This window comes from Talpa europaea, assembly GCF_964194135.1.
Source record: "Talpa europaea genome assembly, chromosome: 2".
In the NCBI taxonomy this organism is placed as follows: domain Eukaryota; kingdom Metazoa; phylum Chordata; class Mammalia; order Eulipotyphla; family Talpidae; genus Talpa; species Talpa europaea.
The window spans coordinates 70,652,426-70,674,780 of record NC_140068.1 but is presented as its reverse complement, the minus strand read 5'-3'; the positions used below and the strand labels follow the sequence as shown (position 1 = coordinate 70,674,780).

General features: G+C 34.0%; 1 protein-coding gene across 1 annotated transcript in view; it reads left to right on the top strand.

Annotated features, from left to right (window-relative positions):
• Nucleotides 1–22,355, top strand: part of COL19A1 (collagen type XIX alpha 1 chain) — a gene marked incomplete at both ends in the record, with an annotated part of 304,611 nt that overhangs the window by 70,679 nt on the left and 211,577 nt on the right. Inside the window, 2 exons of the mRNA XM_084227959.1 lie at nt 6,675–6,719; nt 8,973–9,017. Of these exons, the coding sequence (XP_084084085.1) occupies nt 6,675–6,719; nt 8,973–9,017 (90 nt within the window). The remainder of the gene's footprint in view (nt 1–6,674; nt 6,720–8,972; nt 9,018–22,355) is intronic.

Genomic DNA, 22,355 nt, shown 5'->3' with positions numbered 1-22,355 from the left:
AGAGAAAATTGTAGGCAGCTTCAGAATTTGCTCCCCATTTTCTGTTAGAGAAACTATGCTCTCCCTTCTCTCTTACATAAATCTGGTTATCTTACCCTCTCTTATTCCAAAGTAGGTTTGAAATCTCTTGATTTACTTACAACATTGCTAGGGCATGTTCTTTCTCCATATATTCATAACCACTTACCTCAGGGCTAAAGATAAGTAACCGATGACTTTAGAACATTTAAGTGCCAGTAGAAGTAATTGATATGGAGTAGAACTATAAATTACTCATCACGAGGAATACTTTGGACAGGAAATAGTTTGCAGTTAGTGGTATCTAACTGTCTTCAATTAGAAGATTACTGATGACACTGTCCTCTTTATGTCTTAAATCATCTTTCACTTGGTAGAATACTTGATTCATATAGTAATTACTAATCTTCAGATTTCAGTAGATGATTCACATTAACTGCCTTCTGTTTTTCTAGCACTTACATGAAGTTTCAAGTTTGCTTATCAAGACTGTCTTTCAGCTAGTTTCACAATGAAGTGAAAAGCCCAAACACTTGTTCTTAACAGATCTACTTTAAAAAATCACCACAATTACATATGAAACAAGATTGTGTGATGGGTTTTATAGCATTGGTCAAGGCTAAATATCCTAACTTTGCTACTTTGCTACATAATGGAAAGAAACAATGAGCTCTTTAAACCATTTCAAAATTATTTGTTTGTGTTTGAATAACAGTATAATTTGATAAACTTGAAAAGGAATTTTAATATGTATTCCTTTTGAGAAAAAAACTTAGTATTTGAGGTTAACTACAAGCTCAATATATACATCAGTAATTTAGCTTTACAAAAAAATTATATTAATAAAAATCCTAAATACTATTCAGAATAGATGTGTGTGTGTGTATGTGTGTGTGTGTGTGTGTGTGTGAGAGAGAGAGAGAGAGAGAGAAAGAGAGAGAGTGAGACAATCCTATTGTCTGTTCTGTGGGAAAGACCAATTCTGCACTGAATTCTGAATGCTATATTTTAAAATACATTGCTGGACCACTGTGTGCCCATAAAATACATTAAAGAACTCTAAATGATCATTCAAACAATGACTGGTTTATTGAATAGAAAGGCTTCTTGATAATGACAAAAAGGGATGCAATTATAAGACCACTAAGATTTTTTCCCTCTTTGAAATAAGACCTATGAACTGATATTTGAATAAGATTAATTTGTTCAGTAATCACATAGAGAATTTTTCTTGGTTTGCTCTCTACAATACAAATTAAGTAGCAAAACTGCCCGGTTCTAAGAAACTTTCAGTAGGGTCAGTACCTAGACATGTTCTTTGGTAGAAGTAGTAGATGTAAATGTATGAAATTCTGCTTGTCCCTATAATTAAGAGCCCCAATCCTATTTTTTTCCTAGATATGTGCACCTGCATATATTTGTGTGTGTGTATGTATGTATATTCAGGATATTGCTCTTGATACAATAGATGTTTAGTTCAGCTGCTGGTAACTACCCATATTTACATTACTGTGATTAAAATGTATATGGGCCATACATTACCTTTACCTTTTGTACATTGGTTTTCTCTTCTTTGAAATGACCCACAAGACTAATAATAGAGTATCATTAATTTTATAACTAAAAATGTTTAAAATGGTCTTATCTTGAATATTAATGTGATCATATACCACATATTTTAATAGTTTGAAGTTTAAAAGTTTGAAGTTTTAAACACAATGCAGTATGTATTTTAACTTGTTAATTTATTTCTGAGAATGAAGTTCTAGAAAATAGAAGGGAAAACAATGTTCTTTCACTTAATTAAAAGGACTCATATTGGACAAGAAAACTGAAAAATATAGGAGGCATATATTTTATTTTTTGAAATATAGTTGATCACCAACAGTTTAAGAGATATGTAAAAGTTCAATTTGCAACTTGAGTAAATAAGGACTGCAATCTGAAATGTAGCAATTAAGTGATATACAAAATCAAAATCAGATTTGTAGTCAGTTGCCTGTTGGGTTGATTTTCATGCTAGAATTCTGGCATTCCATTTCAGATGTTTCTTTCAGTTATTTCTCTCAACATTCAACTTAAGTAAATTTTATCTTAATGAATATGAAATAATTAGTGGGAAAATACTGATATATTTCCAGTACAGGCTAAATTTATGCAGAAGATGATGTTTTGGAATTTGTGACTGACTGAAATAATAGGTGAAAATAAATATATCATTTAATTAAACATTTCAATATGGAAATAGTCTATGATAGTGTTTCATGCTTTTTATTTAGGGGCCAGATGCCTAACTTTTTTTTTACATCATTGTTCATTTTTAAACAATATTTGCTTCCCCCCAGCCCCTCAGGTGTAGTCCCCATACAGATTCCTTCACCAATGCACCCGTGTGCCATCACTTCAGTCCCCTGTGCTCCTCACTCCTTCCCTCTGATCCCTCTCCCTCCTCCTCCCCTGTAGGATGTCTCTGGTTTATAATTCTCTGTTTTTGCTTTGTTGTGTTTTGTACTGTTATTATTTTTTTACACTGATGTTTAATTTGGTTCCCCTATATTCCTGCTATAAGTGAAACCATCCGATATTTTTCTTTTTCCTTCTGGCTTATTTCACTGAGCATAATTCCTTCTAGCTCCATCCATGTTGCTGCGAATGGCATGAGTTTATCTTTTTTGATTGCTAAATAATATTCCATTGTGTATACACACCGCATCTTCTTGATCCAGTCCAGATGCCTAACTTTTAAAAAAAGAATCAGCAATTTTATATATGCTGGACTTACATTTGGTAATAAGCAATTTTTGTTTGCCTATTTAATCTGCCTTCCTTTGGTCATATTGGTACTAGGTTTGTGAGCTATAAGCCAAGGGAGTGTGAATTCCTATTAAGTATTCCTTCAGACAACAAGTGTTTCCTGCATAGTAAGAAAAGAGATTTATTCTAATGTCAGAGGAATCAGGAGAACTAATAATTTATTTTTTATGCCTAGCTGCTTACTACCAGGAAATGTGCAGTGATAAAAAGGGAGTAAAATGAAATCCTTCAGTCAGTCTTTCAGAAAGCTACCAGCTGACCCCAAAGTACACCTTAAGTTTTTTTTCTAAAAGCTTCTTAAAGAGGTTCCTTTGAATTCTGGAGTGGGTACTATAGATTATTCTGTGCAATTGAAGACATACTATGTATTACAGTAATAGCAGAGACAAGAATGTTTGAGCATGTGAGTTAGAGTTTCCCCTGCTTTATGTTACACATACTTGTTCATTTGCCAGTCTGTGCCTTGAATTTGTAACAGGAAAGGGACATAGGCCCTTTGATGAAAAAAAAAAAAAACACAAAAAAAACCTGCAATGAAATGTATATCCCTCAGAAACAAATTTTAGAAGTTATGTCCTATAACCAGTGGGAAACATTGATTGTAATTCTCTTTCAGTAATGAGCTAAAGAATGGAAAACTGTCACTACAGGAAGGAAGGACAGCAAGAATTTAGAAAAAAAGCAGCTAATGCCAGTCCACCCAGTAATTTTAGGCAACCATTGTTTCGTAGATAGAAGTCAAATTGACCCCAACTGCATGGTGCACCAGAGCTTTCAAACTGCAAGTCGGTGTGAATATAAAGAAGGGCTTATTATGTTGACATAAATTAGGTTTCAAATAAAGTCTTGACAGAAACATCATCCATTAATCTGTTAAACAAAATTTTGCTCTTTAAGATTTTCTTCTTTAGTTCTTATGGTAATTAATAAATCTCTTTCTTTGGAGTTAGAGGAGAAACAAATATGCTAATTTAACCCTCAGGCCAGAGAAATATGACATGGTTCTAAAAGATTTCAAGTTTCTAAATAGGACATCTTTGGTAACTTTGAGAAAACCAGTGAGAAGTAAAAATAGGTTCCTCAATACTCATGTTGCAGACTGTAAGCTTCACTAATATCCAGGATAGCTCAAAAATCTGTTGTGTTATATGAAACAGACTCATTTTCTGTGAAAGTAATGTGTTGTCCATTGGGTTGTTTTCAAGTTTGGAATTATGTTTACAAAAGAAATGCCTACACAGAAAATAGCAGAGGGCCTCCCCTGTGGTATAGCGGTTGAGCGCTGGGCTGCGAAGATGCCTGCAGCCTCTGCAGCGCCTGTTCAATCCCTGGCCGCCAGGGAGAGGGTCCCACATGGCGCACAGACCTCTCCTGCTGTGCCTGCTGCTCCCTTCAGCAGTGTACTTCGTCAGTCTGCCTGTTCTGTTACCCGCTCTGGCTCTGGTGAATTCTCTCACCCTCCTGCACTTCTTACTGTACCCAGTGCTTGTATAAATAAATAAATAAATCTTTTTAAAAAAAAGTTCCACTTTAAAAAAAAAAAAGAAAATAGCAGAGACCAGTTCACACTGGCCATAGGAAAACATAACATTTCATAGCAAGAAGTATAAAACCTGTATCCATTAGAGAGAAACATCTTAATATCACTGCTTCAGTCTTTCAGTACCCAATTAACCTTGTGTCTGGGGAAACCCCAACCTCACATTTGCTAGAGGTGGGATTTTCATTACCAGTGCTTGGAACACATGGTTCATAGGAGTGGACTGTGAGCAGAGAGAAAAATACTGCTACTACTTTTCTTTCCAAAAAGTATTTTTGGCAGTGTATACTGTATCAGTGTACTTTACAGGATTACACACCATATCTTGTTATCGTGTATAACGTGTAACATGATATAAAACATTATATTGGACCAACTGATGAAAATAATTCTGCTCCTTTTGGACAAGTGGAAATACTTCTGCGATGAGTAACAGAAGCTCAATTTCCATAGACTCTCCCCTGGCATCAAATACTTAATGTGCTTTTACTATCCCTTCGTCATCCTTTGAAAGCTGATCAGAGAACCTAGAACCTAGGCATCCAGAGAGGGAGGAGAGGGGACAGTGTGAGAACAGGGTGGGGAGAGAGAGAGAGAGAGAGTAGATAGGGTGGAGAGCTGTAGGTGCCTTGGTGGTGGATATGCTTAGAGACTACACCTGAAGGGGGAGATTCTATGCTTCTAAAATGTTAACAACAATGTAAACTGGTGATACATGATCAAATTTTTATTTAAAATAATAGAGTTGTGTGATACCTGAGGTCTATAAATAAAATATTTTTTTAAATAGGAATATACTCATTGGATAGACAAGTACATTATATTTTTTTAATGCGTCAACATTCTATTACACTCAGCAACAAAGTTTTGTCTTAATGCTGAGTATAGTTTGTAATGATGGTAGTCATACTGTGGAGCACTACTGTAACTTAATCTAATCTAAGAAAAGCCTTAATCTTAAATAGTATGTGTGTATGTGTATAACCTTATATCTTTGGAACAATGACAGTTTACATCTAGAGAGAATATATTGCTGTTCTAAATTTTGAAAACATGATTTTTTATTTCATGTATTTGAATTTCCTTTAAATATTCTAAGAAATGATATGTAATTTCATTCTAGGTGAGCTTAAAAATGGCTGTTGCCTTGTAAATGAATTATAAACATTTGCTAGAAATTAAGCAGGTCAATAGAATTGTTAGTTTATTTTGAGCTGTCTAAACCTATAACTCAGGAGCCAAAGTCGGTTCCTCTAAACAGATATATTCCTGAGGCTCCACTGAGAATGTGCACATCCTCCCAGAAGTGTCTCATTCTAGCTGGGGTGTTTACAAACCATACTTGTCAAAGATGACCCATAAGTACCAGTAATGGAAAATAATAGATATCTGCTGACTACCTTTTCACTCAGGAGAGTAGCCAGATAAATATAAGGAACTAAAAATTCTACCAAGTAATAATTTGAAATAAAATAGCATTTTGGTATGTCTTCAAAATTGATGCAAAAGCAGTCAATAGATATGAGCAAGGAAGTAAACATATATATTTGTACTTTCCAATAGCTAGCTAGCTAGATAGAGCACCTTGTATTTTATTGATGCCTGAATACTTTGCTACACTTAGCAAGTTTTCTCTTTAGTATTTAAAGTTGGTCTTCTGTTTACAAACCAGACTTGTCAAAGAGATGACCCCACACACTGTGTGTATGTGTACACACACACACACACACATCAGTTTTTAGACAAGAGGTCACTTATAAGCTAGAATTAAATATTTTCTATGAGACAGTGTAGGGGGCAGTCATTGGGTTCAAGGAGCTAACTATGTGGGTTCAAATTCCAGTTCTGTCTCCTCCTGATTGTCTGATTACCTGTAATAAGATGGTCATATTAGTAGAACATACCTGATAGGTTTGTGGTGAGAGCAGTCCCATAGAAAGCCTATGTTAGACTTTAATAATATGCCCAGAGGTTTGTAAAAGAAAAAATGAAATAAGAGATACTAAATAGCCGCTGGGAAAAACATGGCCTGTTAAGTTAGAGAGACCTCAATTTGAATTTCAGGTAATGCCACTAGTTGGGTGACCGTGGACATGTTACTGAGCTTTCAGAGTCTTCATTTTCTTTCTTTCTTTTTAATAAATGGAAGTACTAATCCTGTAGTCATGAGATGGATATATATCAAACCTTACACATATGGACATTAAGTATTAGGCTACTTTCTCCCCACAAAATTAGAACTAACCATTTCTAACTTCATTTTTTTAAGGCTAATAAAACTTATTCCATGTACTTTTTTTAGGGTGAAAGTGGTTTACATGGAGTTCCTGGCTTACCTGGTCAAAAGGTAAGGAATTTTTAATATTTCATGTAAGTTAAGAATTTTAACATCTTGAAAATTGAATTTTCATTTAATATAGTTAAATTTCAGAAAATGTATTTGATGAAACTGAACTCTCTGAAAGAGTCTTTTAGAAAGCCACTAACAAATTTTCCCAAAGATTCATGGAAGCCATCCAATCTTAAAGGAACAACTCTAAGAGAGAGGTTTAGCAGAGATTTATCAACCCTCCTCTCAAGAAAATGGTGCTTTTTGATGACATGGGATTTTACATATTTGCTCTGGAAAGGTGTTCATTGGTGCAGAGCAACTATTATTGGCTTTGACTCAATTTGATTATTTCTTACTTACCTGCTTTTGTGTATATCCCAGATTGGTCTAAACATCATAATTAGAATGACAAAAGATATTACAATTAATCTTTTTAAAAATTCTCAAATGAGCATTTTGCATAAACTAGGCTGATTCTTTTTTTCTGTGCCTGATGTTTTTCCTTTACCAAGGTAAATTTACCAAGCTGAACTTCATTTGTACCATTTTACTGTTTAAGGGCTGCTTTGTTGTTCTGAGGGGTGTGATTGTATGTGACCAGCATTACTGGAAACACAGAGACTGGTCCATTCCAACTTCCTGGAGGGATGGGGAGCTACTTCAGGTGGGGCCAGCTGTCATAATACCACCAGCTAATCCCACCACAGGGGACAGCATTATTGATGCAACATTAGATGCCCACCAAAGCCCAGCATATCATTTCTGTGTTCTGGAGAAGTTTTGCAGGTCATAGCAACAAGATGTCGAAAGTTATTATTCATCTAGATTTTTCTCTAGAGCTATATGTTGCCATTAGAAAAGATATGCACTTATTTATATTTACAGATTTTGAAAACTCTTCCTTTACTTGGCTTGATAAAGAAAATCAGATTGAACTGGCAGCGATGACATGGCAAACTTGTGAATTTCTTCACAGCAGTTCCAGACAAAACCCATTGATACAGCATGTGCTGCATCTGCGAGTCGAGTTGCAAGCCAAGGGATGTGCAGATTTATCTGCTGGGAAATAGTTTTGGACTTTCCAGCAGCTGTTTGTGGTGGCTGCATCACGCTGACATTGTGGCTGGTGCACTGGGAGTATTTAGCAGCTTCGATGTCAGCTTGAATTAACAGATCAAGTTTAAATCTGTATATTAGAGAAAATGGTAGAGAAAAGAGAGACCATGCAGTCAGTGACAAATATATCCAGATATGAATCTATTTTCTTTCCTAGTATTTTTTGAGGGTAGATTAAACAGAATTAACTATGTAACAATATATGTGTGTATTTATACCTATATTTAATTACACATTATATATACATATGATAGACATACATAAACTACACATATCATAAAAAGCTGGCATTCCTTCTCACTTGGGATTTTTAACTATAGCAAATATACAGAAAAAACATACAAAATATGAAGATAAGAAATTCTTCATCCCTTATCTCTGTGCACTCAAGAGCTGCATACTGAGTGCTTCTTAAGGGACCCAACCCAACACTCACTTGCTGGCTGTGTTGTCATGAATGCCTGACATATAGAAGACATACACTGAATATTTGTTGGTTGTATGGATGAAATATCAGTACCACAACATCAGTGCAGAATTATGTGGGAAAATAAACTTGTCATATTAGAGAGGGTTTAGATGAAATAGGGGACTTCCACCTTTTTGGAATAAATACAGTAACTGAGAGCCAGCATCCATACAACCACCAATCCTCTTTCTGCCCCTAAAAGGCAGGAGATCTGGGTGTTGAAAAGCATGGTACTGGTGTCAAAGCCAGAGCTAGAAGTCTGTGGTTCAAACCCTAAGCTCATTCATACAAAACCCTCTCTGGAATGGCATTCCATTAAAGTCACATTGAAAAGGTGGTTTCTAATGGATCTAGTGAAATTAGTAGCAATATAATAAAGGCTAACAGTCTATACCATGTTTATGCATTTGATTCTCAAAACTCCTGTGAGAAAGGTGCCATATATAGGGAAATTCATATTTAGGGAAATTAAACTGTGTTAGAATTTAATGAAATTATATCTTATACCATAGAAAACTCCTTCAATATTTAGGAATATTTAACTTTTGCATAAGTTAATATGACATTAAGAATGTTTTTTCTTACTAATTTTTCATTGCTTAAAATATAATTATTATTATAATAACTACTTGTATCAAAAGAAGTGTCCTTCTTATTATACCCATTGTTTTTCTCCTCAACAGGGAGAGCAAGGTTTGGAGGGCAGCAAAGGAGAAATCGGTGAAAAGGTAAATGTCTCTTTACACACTCATCTGTAAATTATATTCTTGAAAATATTTCAAAATGAAATACCTAACTTATTTTGTGCTTTTCATATGTCACTTAATTATTTTATAGAAATAATTTAAAATATTTGCTTGGATTAGTATAGACTTAATGTTGATGGTTGTCAGAACTTTCTGAGCTTGTTGGAATGGAGTTCTATCTAGGCATTTCTAGTTAAATATATCCCATTGATAAATAAAAGACTTGTCACTTATTTAGCATTGTGTTTTTGTGTTAAAACATCAGTGTTGCACTGTGTTCAAGCACTCAAATAAGTGCTTAGTTTATATGTATGCCAAGATCAGGATCCAACAGAAAAGAGATAGCTCACTTGAAATAGTTTAAAAAGTTTAATACTGGAACAGTTTAAAAGTTATGCATGAGGTGTGGGTAAACTATAAGGATTGTGTAAATCCCCTATCAGGTTATAGTGAATTCCTTAAGCCTCACATGCTTTTTTGGTTCCCAGAGATAACTATATACAATAGAAAGGGCTGGCAGATAGGGACTGGGAGAAGTAGTTAACCCAATATTCAAACAATGATTGCTTTATAGATTTACAGATTTCTCCTGAAAATACAAATATGGAAATACCTAGTCATCCAAATAGTCCCATCAGATAATCATTTGAGTCTTTCTGCATTCATGAGTCATTTCATTTTAAACAAAAATAACACATTTTCTTTGTTTTATAAAATGTTATAGTATTGGATGGCCAGAAGGAGGACTCAAAAGGGGAAGAGATAATCTCAAATTTGTCAATATTGCTTATAGTTAGTTTTTTTTTCCAGTCAGTAATTAGTTATGTGCTTCTTCAAATGTGTTTATACAAAGAATGAGCATTCATTATAACTATGAGACAAATTACACATGTTATAAGCTACTTGATAAATTTCCTCAGAGAACTGTGAGGGAGAAAAAAGGATAGCTATACAGTAATCATATAGTTGAGCTAATTCCACTAATTGATAACTGTTTTTTAGAAGTAGAGCTCTCTTCTTAAGAATCTTTGAATATTTTGCTTTAATATGACATCATTGCTTGACCAAGACTTTAAACAAATGCTTTATTTACACATATTCCTGTTTTAGTTAATGGTATTTTAACCTGTAGGAATAAGTGAGAATAAGAACAACAACAACAATAAAAACAAAAAACAGATATATAGTCTATAAAGTCATTATCTCACAAAATCTTAGTGGTCATTTTGATGTTTTATATACATTATTGGTATTGCTCGGTAATAGATTCTTACAGACTCTGAGGTGGAGAAAAAATTGCTTATTTGGCTTCAAAGATTTCCCTTGTAATTCCTCATATATATTTACTATTATCTTCAAATAGGCAATTTCAGTGTAAGGTGAAAATATTTATGGAGAATGATTGAAGTATCAGGAGGAAATAAAGTATCAAATAGTGAAAACAATACCTTGAATGAGAATTACAATGCAAATCATTGTCAGATGTAAGATTCATATAATAATCCTATGTTAAAAAATGACAATTTACCTTATTGTTTACTATATTTCAGATATTTGAGTTTTTTCAGTACTTCATGCTGTGTATTATGATCTTTAATTGCTTGTATTTTTTCATAATCTAAATAATAGAGCTTGTCCTTTTGTTTCTAGACTAGAAAGTTTTTTTCCAGATTAGTTAAACAAGAAAAGCGTATAAAGTATTCAATTTTGTGTGACACCAACATGAGATTCTTAGATTCTTTACAACATAATTTGTTTTCTGAAAAAAAAAAAAGACTAATTTGAATGGAAGACTGAGTAATTATAGAAATAGCTACCCTTTTTAATTGCTCTGTTCTGGACTTTACTATGTTTAAAATTTGATTGCTTTTAATGACATAATTCACTGGTTACAAAATGAAATAGTGTAGGATGCTGCTGTTGTTCAGAGTTGTCATATATCAAATACACATGACTGCTGATCCATTGAGAAAAAATATATAATCTGTCAAAGAGAAAATACTGTGTGATGATTTTCAGGTGATACTGCTATAATCCAGTATATATCAAGTAGAGAAATCTATTTTTTATTATGGTTAGAAAACCTAGCTTTTAGGCAGCTTAACTCTTAAAACCCACTAAGTGTTTCCTCAACATATCAAACTGTCCTTAGTCTAGAGAAGAACCCATGAAACCTGAACAAGAGTACAGGATCTCACTTGAAATATATTCCTGAGTCTAAAGCAACTTAAAACAAGGTGGGTAGTTATTTATTACCTGAACAAACACAGTTCAACCCAATCAATCCTGAAGTGAAACTTATTTGAAGGGATGTTCTTTTCTTTCCAAAATTTGTTACTTATGCTGATAGAACTCTCCCAGAAAGCAGCTATTTTCATGTTTACCCTGCTCTAATTTATCATTTAGACATGTAGAATGATTTCATCCCACTGCTCCATTCCTGCCTGCCAAAGTCAGGTGAGCATCACTCAAAGAAAATCCTTTCACTTACAGGCTAGTTGGAGGTGGGAGGTGAGCCTGTAGTCTGACTGAGGAATGGTCAGGTCTATATTCTGACCTCTCTGTTTTTGAAGGAGGGGTCCTCAGAATTCCTTCTTTGTGGCATTTCCTTAGGTTCCTTTACTATTATTGTAGGTATTGTATGGGCTACTACCACTAGTGAACAAATGAGATGACACGTCCAAACTGTCATTTGTTCTAGCATTAATGAAGCCAAACTCTTCCTATGTGACCAAAAGTAAATGCATGAACTAGCTTTAAACATCACTTTAGAAAAAGGTCAGTTTTTCTAACCTGATAAAACAAGGGCTCATTAGATGATTTTCATTCCTAAACTCTGGACCCAGGATTTTACATTAAGTCTTGGTAAAAATAAAATCATTACAAAGAAAAAGAAAAATACTGGATAGTCTCACTCATAGTAGGAATTTAGAAAACCTAAATAAGGGATCAGGAAAAAGGCTAATTATACTGAAGTAAAAATCAAAATCATCAAGCAGCTATAAACCAGAGACACACTACGGGGTCGGGGAGAAAGAGGGAGTAGGATCAAAACAAGGGGTGGGGGTGGGAATTGTATAGGGACTATAATCAAGATGGAAATGCATGCATTGTGCAAAAAATGAAAAATGATGTAAAAATATACAAAATAAAAAAATAAAATAAAATCATTACAAAAAGAAGCAAATGTAAGAATCTGCTTCATATAGCATTCAATATTTTTAAGTAACTGCTTCAAATCATGTAATTTAGTTTAATTTTTTAAAATGATCATCTTTCATGTTGTTATTCAAGCCCTGACTTACTTTTCCTGATATTTTCCCTATATTTTTTAGTTAAAATGTTAATTTTAATTTATTCAGGAATTGACATTGAAGTTAAGGTGGACACATATGCTAGCAAATTCTTATAAGTATCTAAGATGTTTAATCAAAGTGGAACTTTTCCATTTAAATTTCCATTTAATTAAAATGATCTGGTCTTGGAAAAAAACAATCAAGTGAACTTTCCCTCATGAACCATATGGCTGAAAGAGTTGTGGACAGTTTCCAGCATTTGACATGTTCTGTAGCTGAATATGTTTGTGGTTAAGCTGGTTCTGGCTTACTCTTTTTTATGGAGTAGTGGGTATTACCTGTCTTGATATCTTGATTATTAATCTTTTCTTCTACTCTGATATAATAATAATGATAAACAAATAATGATAAACAAAACTAACAAATGCATTTAATTCTCTCAAAATAGGAAAACTGATTGTTCTAAATTTCCAGTGACTTGTGATTTTTATTGTCTTGTTACCAGTTTGTTATCTTGGTCCTGGAATACCATGTAATATTTATTTATTTAAATCAGAAAATTGTGTTAAGTATTTTATTACTCTGGCTTTATAGCCCTCGCAAATATTTTTACCTGACATATGTGACATATGCCACTGCAAAGACATCCCACTTGCCCCTGTTTTAGTTGGTTCATTTTGTCACATGTTAGTGTAGAATTTTGTGTAAAATGTGATATACAAATGAACATACACATGTACTTTAATACTCCAAAACTACCTGGGTTATTTGTAATCAAATCATGAATCAATTGTTTGTGTTTCTTCTATAAGCAATCAACATAAGTTAATATTCAGAAATAATTCAATTTTTCATAGGCTAGTCAAAAGAAAATTTATTTAGGCTTAGTGTTGATTTTATGTGTGTGCAGTCTTTTGCTTTGGTGGTTGCTTTTGATGATAGAATAGGAGGAGTGAAAAATGTGTACTAGAAAATGGCCTTCCTCATCTATTTCGTAGCTTAATCATTCATTTTGGTTTCTAGTCAAGTGGATGTTAAAGAGCAGTAGCACTGAATCAATTTACTGTTATTCTATTGGGTTTTTTTGTTTTCAGTATTAAAAATGTATTAGCACCTGTGACCTATCATAGATAGTCTTGATACATAAATGCTAGGCTAATGATCATGATCAGTAGCATTTTGTTGACTTATTCCCATAGATTGATTTGTTTCATACTTAAAACAACCAAAGTTAAAAGTCAAAACTACCCTTTTACTAGTGCAACAAATAAATGATTTTGCCTGCCTGTAAATAACTAAAATATTGATTTATCACATTAAATATCATGAGATTATAGTCAATCAGGCAATCAATAGTAGTTATTTGCTACTAGAAACAATTATGGATTTAAATAAATCAAGATGTTTTACACCGAAAAATATTTTCACATTACATTAGTCCATTTTTCATTCAGTTTCTGTTGTGGTAGTTGAACATAGAACCTGAGCTCAGAATTTGAAAGGGTACCTGTGATATTATGACGATTTAAAACCTGTTAGAGAATGAGAAAAAGCCCAAGTTAGCAAGACCATATAATGTGTATAAACTATTCCTAGAACATTCTGGGGGCAGCATCTAGGTCATTTAATGGAGAACACATATTCCTGGTTTCTGAAGTACCATTCCAACAAGAGGCTAGAATTGACAGTTCATTGTACAACAGGTGGTGACTTACCAGAGAACAAATGGCTTCTCACCCACTGAGTTGCATGTTCCACTCTGTCTGTGACATGTTAGTTGACTGAATCTGGACATCATCCTGGCTTTATTTACCATAGTCTCCTTTTTTATAAAATAAATTCCTAGCATATGGGACTGTTGTAGGAATTAAGTAAATACTTAATAAATAAAAGATGTTCAATAAATGTTCTATTCCCAATAATTAAAATATGAAAAAATAAAAAGACGATAACTTGAGAAAATAAAGTTGATATTTTTGCCTAATATTGCTTCCTAATTTTCTGTCTAAATAAACAAAAAAAAACCAAGAAGATATATTAGTTAGCTACTGCTATACAATAAATTATCCAAAACTTAGTGACTAAAAACATTTATTTATTTGTCTCACGATTGTGTGGTTTAATAATTTATTTTAAACTTCAGTGATTCTTCTCAGCTGATATTATCTAGGTTTGCTCTTATATCACTTCTCAGCTGGCAGATTGGTTGAGAGTAAGGGATCTAGGTTGCTCTCTGATAGAAAACATGTGTATTCCATATGGTTTCCAGTCCTCCAGCAGCTATTTTGGACTTGTCCTCAAGGCCAAGGCAAGGGTCCAAAGAGAGCAAGTAGAAGCATATAAGGCCTCTTGAGGTCACCAGATCAGAACTGCCCTGTCATCCCCTCTACCACATTTTGTTGGCCAGATCAATCCCAAAACTAGCCCAGGTTCAAAGAGCAGAACAATAGATGCCACTTCTATATTACGTAAGCTGCAAAGTTATATTACAAGGAGTATGGCTGCATGGAAGAGTGAAAAATGGGGGTATGTTTATAATAAATTGAACACAAATGATGTAATTTAAAAATTTTAATATAATAGTTTAACCTTACTTCAGAACAAAAAATTGAACAGATTTAGCAACTGTCTTCATTCTTTTCTTTCTCCCATGACTTGCAGAATAATTCTTTAAGTTATGTTTACATAGTGGAGCTTGGAGACTGTCAAAAGCTATTTTCATACTTAAAAATCATAGAGATGCTATATGAGTGATAGAAAAACATTAGAAATGAAATTTTTAATTAGAATGGGAATAAAACAATACAATGTATCAAATAATTAAACCAAGGAATGCCTTAATACTTTTACTTAGTCTCGCACTTAGTAATTTTAGCTAAAGTAAATCAGACTAAAACAACTGGAGAAAGCAGGTCAGAGTTGAAATGTATTCTCAGGATTTCACTTTTAATTGCCAAATTTTCTTGGCACTTATGCCAAATATTCAAAACTAATACAAGAATGTTGAATACTGTTATTATAAATATCACACTTTCCCATCAGCACTCCATAACAACTGTCAGCATGTCACCGTACTTCCTGTATATTCCCTCATGGTTCTCCTTGTCGAATCCCACTGAACATCTGTATGTTATGCAATTGTTTCATTTGCACTGGTAACATGTAAATGTTCTACAACTTTTAGGAAGGACTTACGTGTTTGATTTGACAGCTGACTTGAAAAATGAAGAGAACAGATGGAGTAGAATAATAACTATGATTTCAAAAATCACAGCAATTTATCTGTGGCCAATGCCAATTGGTATGGGAGTAATCATGCCAACTTTCAATTAGCCATGGTAGCAGGCAATTGAGAAGTGTAATGGTAACCCCACAGCCAGGCAAGAAGTTTAGTGTTAGTCATTGCTGATTGTGTGTCATTTTCTTGATTCTTTACAGTGTTGTGAATAACTCTAGAGTATGTGAAATATGTTTAATCCTCTGTTGTTATACCTTTAATAGTGCTGATAGAAAAATCAAAATATCACAAAGATAGTAACAATCCAAAATTGCAATATTTCGTTAGGATTAAATTGTCCTTTAAAGTATTGTTTATAATGATTATATAATGTTTGACTATATGGATGTATGGAATTTTATTTGACCTTCCCCTTGTTGCTAGATATTTAAATATTCCTAGTTGTTTTTGTTACTGTTGTTAGTTCGTTTTAGTTAGTATATGTAATTCTTAATTATCATATTTAGGCAAGCATCCTTAAACATATCTTTTGTTCCTCTAAACTAGACTTTTGGAATTAGAATTATTGGGTTGATAAGTGAGGAAATTTTTAAGATTCTTGATATATATTCAATTTACTTTCTTGGAGATGTTTTTCTGTTGGTTTACACATTCATGAGTAGTGATTGCATCCTTATTCAGGCATCACTACCTTTTAAGTATTTCATCTTTAAAATGTTTACCAATTTTTTAATCAATGCACTTATTTCTTGTGTTTCTTTAACTGCATCACATTGAACATTTACACACGCACAACAGATTATAATCATATGTAATATGTTGTAAATATTTTTGACATCCTACGTTTTATCTTTAATATTTGCTGTGGATTGATCTAAAGAAATTCTAAATTTCTTGTTTGGCGATTGAGTCTTCTCTGATTTCCTTAATTACTTTAATATTTTGACTCCTTTGCTTTCAAGAAGTTAGTTTAATATTCACTCATGTTTTTGTCTAGTTTTAAATTTTAACTGTTTTTGCACCTTAAACTTATTTTGATGACTATGGTAAAGTGAATACCAAACTCATCATTTTCCCCAATACTGTGTCTAATAATAATTTCATATATATATGTCATGTTTCCTTATCATACACGAATTCTTTTTTTTTTAAAGATTATTTATTTATTTATACAAGCACTGGGTACAGTCAGAAGCATGGGAGGGTGAGAGAACCCACCAGAGCCAGAGCGGGGAACAGAACAGGCAGACTGATGAAATGCACTGCTGAGGGGAGCAGCAGGTGTGACGGGAGAGGTCTGCGTGCCATGTGGGACCCTCGTCAGTGGCCAGGAATCGAACCGGTGCTGCAGAGGGTGTGGGCAGCTTCACAGCCCAGCGCTCAACCTCTGTGCCACCAGGGGAAGCCCCATATATGAATTCTTAACTACTAAGATTATTTTAGGGATATATATGCTGTCTGTTAATTACTATAATTGAACTCACATTATTTTAATTTTTATAATATATTTTAACCTCCAGAACTAGAAATTCAATTTTATTCCTCTTCTTTTTAAATATTTTTTGTCATACTTTTACTCACTTGTAAGTAATACTTTCTAGATGTTTAACTTTGCATAGATATCCACTCTAAAGTCAACTTTCTCACCTTTCAGCTGGGAATAATAATGATTTCTATTTTACTGATTTAGTTTAAACTTAGATATAATGCAAAGCATTCTCATTACGCCTGGCTGTAATATACTGAATAGCAATATGTTGAATTTCAGAGTAATATGCTGAATAAGTGCTTGGGTTTTTTTTTTTCATTTGTTTATCTTGATAGTTTGGCTGGTTTTAAATTAAATATACATGTTGATTTGAGATGCAGAATTGTGTGACTGAACTTTGAAGGAAATCTGAAACTAAAATGCCATGAAGAGCCTGCAGTGCTCTGCATTCTCTTTTCCTCTTTGGCTGCATGAGCTCTCTTTGTGAAACTGCTCTGTTTTCTTGCTTGTCTTACAGTCTGACTGCATGCATGGTCACTGGTACACCCAGTTTTAAATGACTGCTTCAAAAAGCAGTCTCATCTCTCAATTTGCATCCCGTTGTAAGTCCATTCTCTTAACAAACTGATTACTAGGGCTCCAGATCCCATTTTGAGTACAGAGAACCTAATTGACCCACCGCTGGTCCATTCTTCTGTATCTGAAAGAACTTGCAGACAACTCAGCCAACATACAGAGAGAGTACATGGTACTTTTAAGAAGGGAAATGGAGTGAGAAGAAAATGAAAGGCAGCCATAGGAATATGAGTACACCTGACACATGGGAAAACTCTAAATTTCTGTGTTTTTATTAAGTATGTCTGCTCAGTTTACTCAATTTTCTTGTTGAGTCTAATTGCTGATTTTAAATTCTATTAGTTTTTTTATTTGAAAGCAATGGGCCATATGATATAATCATAGTAAATACACAAAATGACTTTTGCTTCTTCATTCTAGCTGCTTCAATTTTCTTCATATTTCATGTCTTATGCAGATGGTGAGAGAGGCAAGATGGTAAATATAGGGTGACTGCTTAGAACTCCTCTACAGTAGTCAAGGATGAGATAAGTGATGTGGAGGAGATGGAGAAAAGTATGTAGATCTGAGATATAAATTTGGAGATAGCTTCAGTCAATTTTGGTAATTGGGGGTGAGAGAGAATATGTAGCACAGATTCTTATCACATTTCTATCCATTTAACATTGTAGGAGGAACACATTTGAACATGGCATCATGCCATGGATTTGAGGTGCATGTAAGGCATCTACTGAGACCTGAGGCTGGAGCTAAGGAAAAAAACTCTGTTGCAAATGGGGGCAAATGTTAGGCACATAGTGATGGGAATGGATGAGACTGATATGTTGGAAGTAGAAGAAGGCTTGCAACTGTGAGTTGAGGATCTTAAATATAAAGTTGAGTGGAGGAAGAAGAGTATGGAAAAGATGCATTCAGAAAAGTAAATGGAAAATCAGTAGAGTGTGTTGCTAAGTAGGAGAAAAAAGTGTTTAAGAAAGTGTTTAATATTTCATATGTTGTTAAGAAGTCGAATAAGGAAATAATATCCATTGCTGATGTTTATTGAATATTTACTACACATGAGCATGTTTTATCCATGAGCTTATATAAATTACCTCACTTAATCCTCTCAACAATCCATTACTACATTGCTATTATTAACTCTGGTCAGTAGATTAGGGAACAGATGCATAAGGTGAATAATTAAGAAGGGCCAACAAGATGCTAATTCACTGCCTTCCTAGATGAGCATGTACATTGTCTTTATAAGTCATTGGTGCCACTAGCAAGAATAATTTGGATGAATAATGAGGATACAAGCCAAGTTGGAGTATGAGAGTAAAGGTGACAAAGTAAAGAGAATAGGCAGAAAGCTTTTTCAAGACCTGAGTGTGAAGGGGACAAGTGTGATAGAGCATTAGTTGAAGGGGATATGAATTATTGAAGAAAACCTTAATACACTAGGATGCAAGCAAGCATGGGGTCTTTGATAGGAAAATATTATTGATAGAGATATAACCCAAAAGAAAAGAACAGACTAAGAAGGTTGTAAAAGTCTTTAATTTCCTAAGGAATGGAAGGCTTATGCCAATAATAATTTATATAAGGAAGTCCCTTTGAAATCAAGAATCGGACACAAGTATCACTATTATTATTTAACAATATTTTGAAACTTCTGACCAGTGTCAATTTTACTTCTAAATTATCATTTAAATCTATTCCTCTCTCTCCATCTATCCCCAATATCTCTCAGTCATATCATTTATTAGTTACCTCCTGACTAATCTCTCTGCTTTTCTCTCTAGTTCTTTTCTCATCATTCTCTAAATTATAGAAATAGAGCTTGACAAAATTAATATGACTCTTGTGCTTAAAACAGTCAATTGTTTCTCATTAAGTTAAAGTTCAAAATTCCTAACATATCCTATAAAGCCCTGAGTGGAGAGGCCTATATTTGCCTTTCTGAGCTCTTCTCTCTATACTCTCCTTTTCTCCTCCTTCAGCCACACCAACCTCTGTGAACTCACCAAGCTCTCTTCTGCCTCACATCTATCCACTGAGGATAATGAAAAACTGATTTCCCTCTAAACCTTCAACACTAAACACCTTTATAGCACCTTTCCCAATATATAATTATAAATTTACTGAGGGTTTTCCCCCCGATTTCCCCAGTAGACGTTTCATGAAACTTTATTAATCTGTTTATATCTTTACTTCTGAAACTCAGCATAATGCCAAGCACATAGAATAATTCAAATTCAATACTGGAGGAGAATAGTGTAGACAAGATTAAATAGTGTATCTTTTCAGCCTTCTGAACTATTTGATGGTTGCTATTTTGATTCAATTTAGTATCAACCCTCTTTTTCAGATTACTGCTGTGAATTTGTAAGATAGAGTCAGAGGTCAAACTTAATTTTATGTATATGAACATTGGAATTTTGTTTCAAAAAGCAACATATAAATATTAATATATTTAATAATATGTTAAATGTGCAGAAAAAGGCAGTGAATATATTTTTATTTATCATTGTTTATGAGGTACATTCCTTTTAGTAGGCACTATGTAGCTCTTTATTTTATAAAGCAAAATAATGTAATTCTTTTATTATAAAATATTAAAGTGTCTTTTTAATTTATTAGTTGTGGTAAAAGTCATCTATTGATTCCTGTGTCATAATTTTGAGTTGCAATTACAGTGGAATCTTGGAACTATTGACCAGAATGACCTTAGATTTGTTTTGTTCATGAAATGTATTCAGTAACTATTTTATGTAACATAAAGGCTAAGAAATATGGAAATTTGCGGGCACATAATGAGAGATAAGTAGAAAAGGCATTATCCTCAATTTTATAATGATTAAGACAACTTGACTTTTGGTGGCTTCTGCTTAATCAGTGCTGAGTATTCTGAAAGGATGACTTACAATTTGTCTTAATTTTGCGTTTATTTTGACCTTTAGTCTAATTATCCTATTTCTTCACTCTGGCTCCAGAATTGCCTCAGGTTTCTCTCTTATGTGTCAGTTGCCATCCTCTCTCCCAGGCTCTGCCGGTGCCATGGACTCTCTTCTGCCTCTCTCCTGTGTGCTCCCCTCTCCTTAGTTTCTCTTACTCGTACCCCCTCTGCTTTCTTCTCCACCAGTCTTACTTTTATCCCACCCAAACCTGATTGCCTTAAAGAGAATTTTATATGTATATACACATACATACACACACACACACACACACATATATATACACACTCAGGAACAGGTGACTCAGGTATATTTTGTAATCAAAAACAAGGAAAAGACCTATTATGCAGTTTCTCCCTCACACCTGAGCATTCTGGAGACTGGATTCTAAATTAAGAATAAGGTAAAGACAATCCTCACATTTAGTGTTAGAGATTTTAGTGTATAAACTTGATGTAGTTTTTTTTTTTTTTAAAGATTTATTTATTTATTTATACAAGCACTGGGTACAGTCAGAAGTGTGGGAGGGTGAGAGAATTTACCAGAGTCAGAGCAGGGAACAGAACAGGCAGACCAACGAAATACACTGCTGAGGGGAGCAGCGGGCATGTTAGGAGAGGTCTGCGCACCATGTGTGACCTGCCCCGGCGGCCGGGGATCGAACCTGCACTGCAGAGGCTGTGGGCAGCTTCGCAGCCCAGAGCTCAACTGCTGTGCCACCAGGGGAGGCCCTTGAGGCAGTTTTTAAAAATTAAAATAATTGAAATGAATTAAGTAATCTAGCAATTGCTGCTGCTTAACATAATCATCAAATATTCATCATTTCTCATAGTTTTCACTAAATCTCAATTAACAAATATACTTTATTAATCAAATCTTTTGTTTTGGGACTGCATTTCAGATGGTACAGATATAATTAATTCAATGCCACCAAATATTTGATGACAGGTGCGTTATTTTTATTTAGAAGCCACTGGCATGTGAACATCTACATTCAATGTAAAAGCAATTCACTGTATAGTAATTGCTGAACAAGTGTGTCTCACCAGACTGAAATAGCAGAATTCCACTGTACAGAAAACAGAGGTGTTAGTGCAGCTGCTGTTCTAAATGGATGTTGGGCAATGACTGAATATGTGACAAATTATTGTCTAAGCTTATGATCAACTATGGCCTTTTAGTTTAATATCTTAAAGAAATTCTCTTTGGTTCTTATTTTTCCTTGTTAATCTTCACAATCTCCTCTAAGCCATATAACTAACTCCTCATCAATGACCTGTTGTAATAGCAGTCAAGGGTGAATGAGACAAGATACAATAAGCAATTTATATTTGCTTTGTTTTTCTACATATTTCTTTGCTGTTCTTCCTGTTTTGCTGATTATAATGCAATGGAGTTTAAAAACAAAAGATAAAATGTTAGTGCTTTGGGAAACATTTTGTGGAATATTATTTTAAGTATTTGCCTTAGGCTAGCCCTGGGGAGGAGTGTAACAATGCAGATAGCTTCCTAAGCTAACTGTATTCCAGGATCTCACGGATAGTGATCTTTTCTCCTACTTAAGGTTTACTTGTATGTACAGATGACTCATGGAGTTGATGTCTCGGTAAATTTCACAATGCTGAGTCATACAGTAGTACTGAGTAGACTCAGTTCAAATCAATGGTTCTTCCTTATGTTAGAGATCATCTATGTCGAAGCTCATCTGTCATTTAAATTTTGACAGGTGGTCATGAGCAGGCTCTATAAGTGCTATAACAGATAATTCTAAGTTCTTTATTTTAC